We start from the raw sequence: 12,797 nt of genomic DNA, 5'->3' as shown, positions 1-12,797 counted from the left end.
TTACCTTCACTGATTTATGCTCTTACTTTTACTGATGATGCAGAAACAAAAAATAAATATGATCAAAAAAAAAAAGGGGACGGAGAAAATGACGACGAAATGCTACCAATTATCGAGCATAGTGATGGTAGAGACCAAGGTGAGGAGACTGAGGATGAAATACCATTGGTCGGACATATGACACTGATGATGAAGTGTCATCGTTAGTCTTGGATAGTGAAGTTGAAGGTGAGAATAGTGAAAATGAAGATGAGGTGATTAAAGTGATGACAATGGAAGGGGATAAAAAGATGGGAGTGTTGATTTCGTATAGGAATTTCACTATTTTGTAATTTTTCTGATGATAGTTATATTTCTTTTCCTTGAATTTTGTATGGGTATAACAAAAAACCTTAAATTTGATAACATATTATAAAATTTTATAAGTACTGGAAATACACCATTGAGTAAGCTGTTGTAAACAATAATACAACGACTCACTAACGTACATTTTTTTTTGAAGCATTTCACTAACGTACATGTTAGATTTGATTGATTTTAATTAATATTATTATTCCCTGTTTTAAGGTTATTAAATGGCTATTTTTCATTTTTACAATTTTACTATTTTTTTATGCCTATATTTTTTTCTATTTCATGAATCAAACCAGATATACTTGCCTCTGCAAACCATTTAGGCCCGTGCAACGGGCGCAACAACTAGTTTATATAATTACCACTTATAACAAACCTTTGGAAATGGAATTCAAGTTCTAAATTTTGATACACTGGATTGGATATGGATGAGGTGAAAACAGGGGTATGCTCACCGGCCAGACGGTGCATTTTTCCTTTTTTGGGCTAAAAACAAATGTTGAAGCCCAAGGCCACACATACGGCATGCCATAGAGAGAAGGGTTGATCATCAAATTTCCACTAAATAGTCGCCTCTGTCTATAAATAAATCCCGAAAGATACCGCCTTATATTTTGTTCTCTTTTTCTCTCTGTGAGAAAAACAATCTTCTTCCTCGGAGTCGTTTCAGTTCCAGGTGATTTAATTTTCAAATTAATCTGATTAATCTAGCGTTGAAGATTCGAAAACTCTTAGGGCTGTAAAAGCACGTAGTAGCGATTGTAGTGATGTGGTTTGAGTCAGTAGTTTTTAGGTTTGTTTAAGGCATTATGCTCATATCTAGGTTTCTTAGCCGTATTTGTCTTCTATGGCTTAATTATGTGATTCTCGCTTATAACAACGAAGTTCAGATTTTAAGGAGTTGGGTTAGGTTATAATCTGAACTTCTTAGTAATCATCTATGTTTCAAAACTTGTTTGTAAATATATGAGTTAGGTTAGTGTTTTCTAGGTTTAATTATTTATCATAATCTTATTTTTAAGATTTCCCATGGGGTTTCGAAACTCGTTAATAGTTTAGGTTTTCTTCTTGTTGTGGTCTTTTAATTCGTTATTACTCATATACTGTGTGTTGCAGATTTGTGCTACTGATAGCAACATTCATACTACTGTTAAAGCTTAAAGAATGGCTACACTTGCTGATTCTTTCTTGGCGGATCTTGATGATTTATCAGATAATGAAGCTAATGTTCCTGTGAGTACTAATTTTCTTTGATGAAATAGTTAACTTCCACAATGTCCTTGGTCAATTAACTTATCGTGACTAAACTTTGTTTTATATGTCAGCACGAGGATGAAGGGCACGAAAGTGATATGGATGAAGATAGTGATGGTGACATTGCTGACATAGAAGCTTTAAACTATGAGAATCTGGATAGTGTCTCTAAATTGCAGAAGTCACAGCGCTACATCGACATAATGCAGGTCATCCCTAATTTCTTTTGAGCTTTTGTTTATGGTTGCTACTTTTGTTTTGGCTTTCTAAATTAGGTTTTGCTTGTATCGTAAAGGGAGTCGGTCTCAAGCGGGAGTGCTTATTCATGGTTTGTGAAATTTGCAGAAAGTTGAAGCTGCACTACAGAAGGGGTCTGAAACTGAGGAGCAAGGCTTTAGTTCAGAAGACGATCCTGAATATCAACTTATAGTAGATTGCAATGCACTGTCGGTTGACATTGAGAATGAGATAGTTATCATTCACAATTTTATCAAGGATAAGTATCGGCTTAAATTTCCTGAGCTCGAGTCTCTGGTTCATCACCCAATTGATTATGCCAGAGTGGTAAAGAAGATTGGAAATGAAGTAGATTTAACCCTAGTTGATTTGGAAGGGCTCGTACCATCAGCTGTCATTATGGTTGTATCTGTTACAGCGTCCACTACTGTTGGAAAGCCACTCCCTGAAGATTCTCTCAATAAGACTATTGAAGCCTGTGATCGAGCTCTTGCTCTTGATATAGCAAAAAAGGAAGTTCTCGACTTTGTAGAGAGTAGAATGGGATATATTGCACCAAATCTATCTGCTATCGTTGGAAGTGCTGTTGCTGCAAAACTTATGGGGACCGCTGGTGGTTTGACAGCATTAGCTAAGATGCCAGCCTGTAATGTTCAGCTTCTTGGTGCAAAGAGAAAGACTCTGGCAGGATTCTCTACTGCAACTTCGCAATATCGTGTGGGGTATCTTGAGCACACTGAAATTTTCCAAACTACACCTCCTGCTTTGAAAATGCGCGCTTGCCGAGTTTTGGCTGCAAAATCAACACTTGCAGCAAGAGTTGATTCAATAAGAGGAGATCCAACAGGGAAGACGGGAAGGAACTTGAGGGAAGAGATCCGAAAGAAAATTGAGAAGTGGCAAGAGCCGCCTCCAGCAAAGCAACCAAAACCTCTTCCAGTTCCTGATTCCGAGCCTAAAAAGAAAAGGGGTGGTCGTCGTTTGCGGAAAATGAAGGAGAGGTAGTTATGTTATTTGTGTTTAGAACTTTTAGGCACTGTTGCAGGTTATTTTTCTTTCTGTATAAGGTTCTCCTTTTGTTTTTGCTAATTTCTATATCTCTGTCAGGTATGCAGTAACAGATATGAGGAAGCTGGCCAACAGAATGCAGTTTGGGATACCCGAGGAGAGCTCGTTAGGTAACTATATTTGTCTTATGTTCTCCTAAATAGAAGTATGTTCACTTATCACGTTCCTGATACTGAAGTGCATCTACTCATTAGTGTCCATTTCTTTCTTTTTAAAAATTGAAGTGCTTACTTTCTTTTCTATTTAGTTTAGTCTCCTTTTGCCTTCGTATTTCCTTGTTCCCTTGATGCTCTTCCGACGTACACGGCACACGAGATCAATACATGAAATTATGGTGTGTAATAGGCTGGTTTGGAGCTGGAGTGAACCTTTCTCCAACCAAACTTCACACATTAAATTATTTTAGTGTGTTCAAGATCGACCAGAACTTATCTGTAGGAGCTGGCAAGAGGTACTCAAGTTTAGTGGATTAGTACCTCAGCTGGGTTGGTTGAGAGAGGTAGGGAATATTCAGGATGCTAGGGATATATTTCTATTAACTGATGAAGATTTCACCTTGCACATTTTTGTTCAGATTTTCTGATTATTTTGTATCAAAGTTAATGACAATTCCTATGGTGTGTCGAAGTACGTATGGAGGAGGAACCAAAAAGCTAGTGGACTGAACGTAGAGTTAAGTGTCGTCATATTGGAAACCTTTTAGGAATTGCATACATCAGCTTTTGGTGTGTGTTATTGTTTTCAAACTACTGCTTATATGCTCTCTATGACTCAGGGGATGGACTCGGTGAAGGTTATGGTATGCTTGGTCAGGCTGGAAATGGCAAGTTGCGTGTATCAGTTGGCCAAAGCAAACTTGCTGCAAAAGTTGCTAAGAAGTATGTTCAGTAATTTTTCCTTCCTTTTCTGTTTTGACAGCTTCTTTAGCCTTTATATGACTGTTGTCTTGTGCTGTGAACTTATGTGCAAACCTGGTTCTTTTAGGTCCAAGATTAAAAGCTACGGAAGCGTTAGTGGTACTACCTCAGGCCTAACCTCAAGTCTAGCATTCACACCTGTACAAGTAAGTATATGGATCATCCCTAACTTCTTAACTACCTACTCGGGTCAAGAGTAGTAGTCTTGGAAGAACCTCCGTTGATACGGGTGCTCTTAAATCTATGAGTAGCTGTTTTCCCTAGACCAAGTTGCGCTAGTCCAGTTTTATGTTTGTTCTCCTTCTACTTGTGCCTTTTCCTGTTTAGATTCAGTATCACCAATCTAACTTTGATGTGTGATTTTATAAACCAAGGGTGGATTTATTATTGTGAATCTGTTATAGTGAGTCCTACTATTAGCTTTGCTTATCAACCTGGTCTTTCCATATTTCACCCTTTGCCTGATGTTTTTCCGTTTTTTTCCCCTTCCATTTTGGTTACTTGGCTGAACGATTATATGGGAATATTCCCAAGTACATGTAGTTGATTGTTTATATATTGTGTATCTTGTTTGTTTTCTATGCAGGGAATTGAACTCTCAAATCCTCAGGCCCATGCAAATCAGCTAGGTAGTGGAACTCAAAGCACCTACTTCTCAGAGGTGGGCACCTTTTCAAAAATCAAGAGGATTTGAACCCATCTCAGAGCCAGCAGTTGTTGCTCTAAGCACCAAAAGCATCGGTCTACTGTCCAATTTGTGCGGGTTTACTCGTCACTAGGATCTTATGTAATAGATTTTTGAAATATGAATTTTCAGTAAAATGCCATGCTTAAATTTTCCTGCAGTCGCAAAAAAAGAGCATCACTGGCTTTATGTTCCGAGACTGTTTTCTGCTATCTTCGGATGAGTAAAATGCTGATATTTCAATTTTTTGTTGGTTAAACAAATTTCTTTTCTTTTGGACAGTCTCTTGCAAAAATTAAGTTAAGTAGTTCAGTAACTTCAGTTATAACCCCAGAAGATGATGAAATATTACTGGCACAACTTAGATTCCAGTCACTGGCCTTCAATAAGGCAGGGTGGGAGTGTTCACCTATATGATGTCTGAGGTCGCTCTAAATTTACCTTTTGAGTAATGAATGCTCTAAATTTACTAATCGGCGGCAAATAACCCAACCATAAAAATCGAGAAAAAACAGAAATCATGAATGCCTTGTTGGGTAATGTGAAAATAAAAAAAGGAACTGAATGGAAGGATTCTTTGGATTACTGTTGAAGTAGGAGAATCGTCCAAGAAGACCATTGGGATTACTGCTATAACGACTGCTCTGTATAAAGTAAGGTTAACAAAAAGATGTAAGTTTGTAGTTCAAGAAGACCATTGGGATTCTTTGGATACTGTTGAAGTAGGAGAATCGTCCAAGAAGACCATTGGGATTCTTTGGATTACTGTTGAAGTAGGTGAATCGTCCAAGAAGACCATTGGGATTACTTCATTGATCAAAATACCAATGCTTCAGAAAAATAAATAAATCAAAATACCAGTTCAACAAAAGCGCATCTAAATACAGTTCATTGTCAAAATTACAGTCAGAAATACACCGCTACAACACGAGCAACAAAAGATGAGCTACTAACAGCTAACTTAACAGAGCAAAAACCCATAACTAGAATTTCACTTCTCAAGGGAGTTTGTTACTTTTGAAGGTTTAAGCCCACCATTAACTTAGAGAAATTTTCTAGTATCCTATTTGAAAGATAAAAGTCACCTAGTGTCTAGTGAATTCCATCTCTCCCAACAGAGCTCACTCTTCAGCTACCAATACTTTTGTCCAAATGTAACCATTTCCCTACAGTTTCACAACTTAAACCAAAATATAAATGCTAAAACATAAAGGAACTACAAACTTGAAGTACTTCCTGAAAATTGAAATGAAAGGATCTACCCAGAAGTCTCCTTTCATTCAAAACATGCTGCATAAGTCACAACATGCAGCAACGCCGTGTATGGACAGGTGCAAGGTTTTCATCCAGATAAGAAATCTTTTCCAATCGACTGTGATGCTCATATGAGATTTTGCTTTCATGGAGCACACTTGTTTTCCTGCAGCAATAATAGATAGTATCTGAATATTGCGATTTCTGAATGATTAGATTTGTTCCAGGAAGAGCTACAATAGTAAGATTTGGTTTTGCATTCCAGCCACAAGGCATTAAAAGCTTCTCTTCAGTCCACTGAATGCTATCACCATCTTCATCAATAACCCATACAGAACTGTCGTACTCCCGTATCCATTTAAATACAGCAACATGTCCATCAATTTCCATTAACTCAATAGTTTGTGAGTATTTGCGCTCCAGGGGATGAATGACATAATCAGGGATTGGGATAACTCTGAACTTTTCCTTCTCCAAGTCGAATCCCATTACAACTTCACCTTTTCGGGTGTACCGAAATCGCCAATATATTGAACCATTCACATAAACAGAATTACTATCACAGTTGTATGGTCCACCACCACTATAAACTTCCTTATTTCCTAAGCTATACGGTGGAATTTCATCAATCCTTCTCCATGTATTCTCACCAATAGTCATGACTTCACATACTTGATCTTCACCATCTATTTCCTCTTTATCAGGCTAATCATAGCAATTCTTATAAGTTTCAGAATCAGGGTTTCTCTTAATACTCGATATGCACACAACTTTATGTTCATTGGTTGCTGGACTAAATCCAAGTGCAATGCAGGCTACCTCACGTCTTCCTTTCCCTTGATTTTCTTGAGAAGCTGTAGTAGTCGAAATCCAAGGTGACCTTTCTCCAGTGCTAGGATTATATATGATAAAGGCCTCATACCCAACAGTGATACATACCAAACCATTAACTGTCTGTTTCGGAAGCACGTAATCACTACGATCTAGTACTAATTTCGTAACTTCAGGTTGTCTATAAGGTGAAGCAGTTGAGAATTCAATAATACCTCCAATCTGGTTAGGTTCAGGCTCAGATTCAGGTTCCACTGAGCTGATAAACAAGAGTGGTTTTGGACCACCTAAACGAACTTTTGAACGAGCAGTATGTAAACCATATAAGTATGAATCTCGTTCGATAAGAGATTTCCAATGGGTACAAACAGCTTTAAACCTCATAAGTGATTTAACTGGAAGTCTACTTAGTATATCGCATAATATACGATTATCACTACAAGGGTTTTTTGCGTTACTACTAACAGAGAGTACTTGAACTTCACCGGTACTACTATTATCAGGAGAAGATACTGCAACTTTACTACAAAGAAGAAGATGAGGAAGAATAAGGATTTCATTACCTTTGTCATTCTGGTTCTTGTTCTTGCTCTTCGTATTCTTCTTCTTCATTTTCGTTCTCGTTCTCTTCCTTGTGAAATGTAAATGGATTTCTTATTACCCAGTAGAAACTAGATCTGCAGTGAATTGTCGAGACTAAAAATCTGTGTCCATGTCTAGGGTTTTTAGGGCTTTTAAAGGAGGGGAATTTAGGATTATCCTAGGGATATTTGGCTTTAAGGACACATCTATTATCTTGTTTGATTATAAGGACATTCATCTCTTCGGTTTTTTGGGATCGGTCCCAAGACTTTCTAAGTGGTCACATAACAAAAAGACTTTTTTTTTGATAAGTCAAAAAAATTGTATTAATAGATAGCGATATTTACAAGCCATTTTACGAGAAAAGAGTTAGAAAAACCCTAAAACTTATAAACTAGTTAAATCTGAAATAAGAAACATATGGGAATTCTATTGAATGTAAAAAATCAGGTATTCCTTCATAATTCCAACCTTCCCCAAAGACAACCCTTCTTAACCATAACATCAGCTGCAAAATATGTTCCAGGATAAGTATGTTGAAAACAAATTGAGTCATATAAACGATTCACATCTGCCCATCTTTGTCTAGCAAACCACGAAATTTCAAAATTCTCAAAAGCATAAATAGCGCTCTGCGAGTCCGAACGAATTATAACATGTCTAACTCCCCATCTAACAACCCACTCCAAACCAACTAAAATCCCAATACACATAGCTCCAAGTACTCGACAATCACTGTCACACACTAAAAGACCTGCTCCTGCTATCCCAGGGGTCCCCCTTGCAGCACCATCACAACAAAGTAAGAATTGATGACTTGCTGGTGGTTCCCAACGGACTTCAATAGGATCTGTTAGCTTCACCTTTCTATGTTGAACTTTAAAGTAGTTCAAAATACTAACATCTTCACAACTGTTGAACGTGAAACTCTTCGGTCTATTCGCATACTCAATAATCAAGTGCACCACGCGCTTTTTGAAAAAAGTCCAATTCGCAGGTTTGGTTTTATAAACAACCTTGTTTATAGTATTCCAAAGCTCAAAACGAATAACTAATATCGACACCAACCACATATCTTTAATAATGTGACACCAACCACAACAAAAAGACATACGATTTATATAGGAGTACCAAATCTTTCGAGGAGACGATCCATATATAACAAAATAATTCTGACAGATGGATCTCTAGATCGATGTCCGTGAAAGTTTGGTACCTTTTATAGATATGAAAGAATTTACGCAAATGCCATAACTAATATTATGGTAAATTATACAATAAAGTATGAAACAAAAACATTATTTATGTGGCATAATTAGTTCGTGTTTGAAATGATAGAGATTGATATTTAGGGTGATTGTCAGGCTAATAGACCAGTTTGCTTAAACTTGTTTGGCGGTTGCCACCTTTGTAAACGGTTTTTCGCCATAAATAAGTAAAATTAGGCATCATCTGTTTTTTTTCCTTTTAGAAAGAATGTAAGTGTGGACTGTGAATTCACGCATCTAGGTGTTAATTTCATCATTAGATATTGTTATCCAACTTCAATCCTCCAGTCTTCACATACCTTGTTGAGGAAGTTCTCCAAATGTCTTCGCCGATCATCAGTCTTCGAGGGTGATGTATGATACTCAACTCCAAATTCTAAACCTAGTACGAGACTTGATTTAGTAGACTAGAAATCAAGATATAGTTTTATTCATCTAATATTGACAACAAGCTTGAGATAGCAAAACTTGTAGGTTCAACCGAGCAATGCTCTAATAATCCTTCCTTAAGTTTGTACAAAGGAAAGTCTTTTCAATACCATTACTTGAAAAATAGTGAAGGCGGAAGATATGCTAATTGATAAAAGCAAGTGTCTCAAGAATATGTGACCTATAAAAATTCATGCCATAAATTTTAAGTTGAACTTATCAATTTTTAAGATTAGATTTTCTAAGAGCATACATGGAATCTCAGCTAGTCAAGTAAAATTCTCATTAATCATATGTTCTCGTCTCTCGCTTAGGAGTCAGATAGGCAAGGAGAACTGTAACTAAGAGCATAAGATTAATCGATATCCACATCAACTCATTATGTTTGGGAATTTTTATTGTGATGTGGTAGCATCAAGTTATAGACTTATTAAAGATGTATGGTGAAAATTGCGGGGTACCAAAATACGCCACCAACTTTTTTTTAGGTAACCTGGATGGACTAAACTCAAATACAATTCTGAGAGTTACAACTTAGTGGATCTCAATCAGGAATTATATTAGAGTTTATATCTCTTTCTCTCACAATCAATATGTAAACGTAAACAAGTTCGTGAACCTGATTATGCCGTGAGAGTTCTTGGACGATTCCAAAGATCATTCAAGTCGTACGCAACAATTACGATGGACGTATCTACTTTGGTTAATTTACGTACAACCTATGATATTTCAATTATAACGATAAACAATATAACACATAAAAATAAATAACACAGACACCATAAATTTTGTTAACGAGGAAACCACAATTGTAGAAAAACCCCAGGACCTTGTCCAGATTTAAACACCAAACTGTATTAAGCCATTGCAGACTCTAGCCTACTATCAATACTTCGTACAGGAATGTAGTTGAGTCTGAATCCACCGTCACAGTAATTCGATTACAGTCACACTCCTTACGCCTCTTGAATCTCGCAATACTCTGCGTTATTTATTCCCTTAGCCGATGTCATTTACATCCTAAGAGTTGCTTCAACTTAATTGAAGACTTTATACCAATCTTCTTCCCACAGATAAGCCTATATTTGATTTCCACTTTGATCAAATATCAAGGTGAGATAGGAAATCGATTGCAATAGACAAAGTCTAGCAAACCCCCAAACCCGATACTTACGACTCCCTAAGAGCATCATAGATTATTACTCACCTCACAAGTAAAACCTACTCTGATTTCAACAAAGAATCGTTATAGAGGAATGTACTTGTGGAGTCACAAAGTCTGAGATGAAAAAGCGTTGTGATTTCTATCTATGTTGCTTTATCGGATTGAGACTCAACAGTCAGTAGCAAGATCAGGATACACGAACTATCAAAATAAAGATAGTCGGACCTAGCTTCACGAATCCCTAAGCGAAGTATTTTTAGTCACTAAACCTAAAAAGGTTTAAAGGAGAGGACGACTCTAGTTTACAACTAGAACACACAAGAAAAGTTCAAAAAGAACTCCCCCTCATTTGATGTCATTCCCAAGAGAACAACATGAGTGACTTTACTTCAATAAAAAAGACGGATTTTTTCGGACATAAGCAAATCTCATGGATTTGTATCCTAAACATCGACATAAATTAATCTCAACGCCAGTTACGAACAAGGAGACAATTTAATCGATATGATCCACAGAAGAAAATCTTACGGAGTTTGATAATACAGTAATTACACAAAAGTGTGACCATGGAGAGATCAATACTGCGGAAATTCTCAAGAAAGTTTACTCCACTTTAAGTGAATAATAACGAAAAGAGTTAAGAGCTTAACTTTTGAGCATATATGAGATATTAGTTCATTTCACCAAACAACAACTAACGCATATTTCATAAGATATTGAGCAATACACAAGAATATCCATGAGGATCAAGTATTGCGATCATCTTATCTAAGATATAAACTTGTAAAAAACATACAAGTCACTACAAAAATATTGCCCTATTGGGACGGCTAAAAAGCGTCACAATAGCTCGATTTTCCGTCACAATTGCACAGTTGTGACGGATATAGTGCCGTCACATTAGGTGCCGTCGCAAATACCCTATTATGACGGCTATTGCGACGGGTTCACTGTCACCAGATCACTTGTGCCGGTATCATTCCTGTCACATTTGCCTTGACTAATTTCAGTTGACTTTGCCAATTGGGACGGCATTTGCCGTCACAACAGGTCTTATTTGGGACAGCATATGCTGTCACCAAAACTATAAAAAGTTTGAGCAATTTACGATTCCCCTGCTATCTCAAGTTGTACATAGAAATATACATCCATCACTCAAATACAAACTAGAAATTCATAACAAGATTCCATTTCCATTCATTCTCAAAGTAACAATTTGACAATTTGTTTCTGAAAGTACCAAAATCTCAAGTTACCATACAAATTAAAAGACAAATGTTTGTCAAAATGCCAGAATTCTGCCAAGGCACTATATATCAAGTATTAAAGAACTTTTTCTGGAAGTAATAAACTACCAATGTATCTGCTAGAATCAGCTCCTTTAAAAAACCATATGTACGTATTTGCTAGAATCACCTCCATTCCAACTGAAAATAAAAAACAATGGAGTTAGCAAATATATATATATAAGGACCGTATATTATAGAGAAAACATAAAGGTCATAGAAAGCCTGACACTTGCTAAAACCACCAGTAAATGGACATCTACAAGAGCCTGCCTGACACTAGCTAACACAAAGATGGTTGAACTCAAATGTAATGCAGTCATCATAGGATGCTAACAACTAGCCGAGCATCACATTAACAAAAGATAAAAGGTTTTGATGCAATCTGAATTATGACAGAGAACCATAAAACTAGAAAAGAGTTGCACATCATATCGACAAACTTCAAGAATGACAAGCAAAAAAAGAAACAATTCAAGGCCCTATTTATAGCAATCAATTTCGGAGTGTCAGAAAGTCATGCTTCAGTAATTATTGGAGACTGAACAGACTTATACCGGCTTAAACAAGATTTACTACTATTAATTCAAGCATCATAAAATTTTCTAACGGAACGTTTCAGAAGATATTGAATGCATTCAGCTGGAATCCCTTGGGTTTTCTAACAACCTTGCAATAAGTTTGAAACAATGGCCAAAAAAGGATCAGCCAGACCGAATCAACCCAAATTAATCTCATACAATGCAATGTGACAATGTCATAGTTTGATCAATCAACAATCACAGAAACAACTACCGACATTTAGACAAAATCCCTCACAAAAACCATACATTGATTCTACCCTCAATCACAAAGATAAAATATTTCTCCTAGACCTTCTTCAATCAACCAAAATAATTAACCAACATAGCTTGATAATAAGGAAACAAATCGATATAGGCATCTGTACTGCTAAACTGAGATTGAATTCCCACAACTAACAAATAATGCATTCAAGTGTAAACTCCTTCCTAACTAAGCTGAACTCAAATTGGGTCAAAAATTACCATTCTAAGGCACATAATTCAACCTAAAACATGTTTAGGTAAGTGGGCAAACAACTATCACGCTTTTCACCTAAAAAAGTTCTGAAGCTCTTACAGTTAAAAGACCCCGACAGCAACCAATCATCAAATTAGCTTCCGAGATTATAATTAGATGGCTGATATCATTGCAAAAATCTCCTGCACAAGGAGTCAATAAAATTATCTAATCACATAAGCCTACATAGATAGATAGTCCTCTAGAACTTGGTAAACTTATAAACAATCTAGTTAACTTAAAGAGCTTGGTAAACATATAGCAACCTGATTATGAGAGATTAGTTGAAATATTTTTAACAACTTGTCCATCTTTTTGTTCGTCTCTTCACGGCTCTTTATCAACCCTCATTCACCTTTCGCAATTCTTCACGATCCTGATCTATGA

At 36.5% G+C, this 12,797-nt stretch overlaps 2 protein-coding genes across 3 annotated transcripts; one reads left to right on the top strand and one right to left on the bottom strand.

The window, feature by feature from the left end:
• Positions 1-746: 746 nt before the first annotated feature.
• Positions 747-4,796, top strand: LOC113318460 (U4/U6 small nuclear ribonucleoprotein Prp31 homolog). Of its 2 annotated transcripts, XM_026566622.1 has the most exons (8): positions 760-1,030; positions 1,471-1,587; positions 1,680-1,817; positions 1,954-2,846; positions 2,953-3,023; positions 3,689-3,791; positions 3,898-3,976; positions 4,417-4,796. In XM_026566622.1, the coding sequence occupies exons 2-8, from the start codon at positions 1,519-1,521 to the stop codon at positions 4,522-4,524; spliced, it is 1,461 nt and encodes a 486-aa protein (XP_026422407.1). In that variant the 5' UTR covers positions 760-1,030; positions 1,471-1,518; the 3' UTR covers positions 4,525-4,796. The 2 variants fall into 2 exon arrangements, with proteins under 2 accessions (XP_026422408.1, XP_026422407.1); XM_026566623.1 differs by lacking the exons at positions 3,689-3,791; positions 3,898-3,976; positions 4,417-4,796 and adding an exon at positions 3,542-3,672 and having other exon boundaries at positions 747-1,030.
• A 1,678-nt stretch (positions 4,797-6,474) lies between these two features.
• LOC113315328 (F-box protein At2g40925-like) lies at positions 6,475-7,212 on the bottom strand. The gene has a single exon (XM_026563621.1). It carries the CDS (start codon positions 7,210-7,212, stop codon positions 6,475-6,477), a length of 738 nt encoding a protein of 245 aa, XP_026419406.1.
• Between the last annotated feature and the right edge of the window lie 5,585 nt (positions 7,213-12,797).

Source organism: Papaver somniferum, chromosome 10, assembly GCF_003573695.1.
Source record: "Papaver somniferum cultivar HN1 chromosome 10, ASM357369v1, whole genome shotgun sequence".
NCBI classification, from domain to species: Eukaryota; Viridiplantae; Streptophyta; class Magnoliopsida; order Ranunculales; family Papaveraceae; genus Papaver; species Papaver somniferum.
The sequence above is the reverse complement of the archived record's forward strand: the minus strand, read 5'-3'. Positions and strand labels throughout refer to the sequence as shown.

What these genes read in the sequence shown, in the direction of transcription:
- LOC113315328 (XM_026563621.1), bottom strand. Translation starts at nt 7,212, where the DNA reads ATGAAGAAGAAGAATACGAAGAGCAAGAACAAGAACCAGAATGACAAA.
- LOC113318460 (XM_026566622.1), top strand. Translation starts at nt 1,519, where the DNA reads ATGGCTACACTTGCTGATTCTTTCTTGGCGGATCTTGATGATTTATCA. An exon ending in TTGCGGAAAATGAAGGAGAG is followed by an intron (nt 2,847 to 2,952) that starts GTAGTTATGTTA and finishes TATCTCTGTCAG; the next exon opens with GTATGCAGTAACAGATATGA. An exon ending in TAGCATTCACACCTGTACAA is followed by an intron (nt 3,977 to 4,416) that starts GTAAGTATATGG and finishes TTTTCTATGCAG; the next exon opens with GGAATTGAACTCTCAAATCC.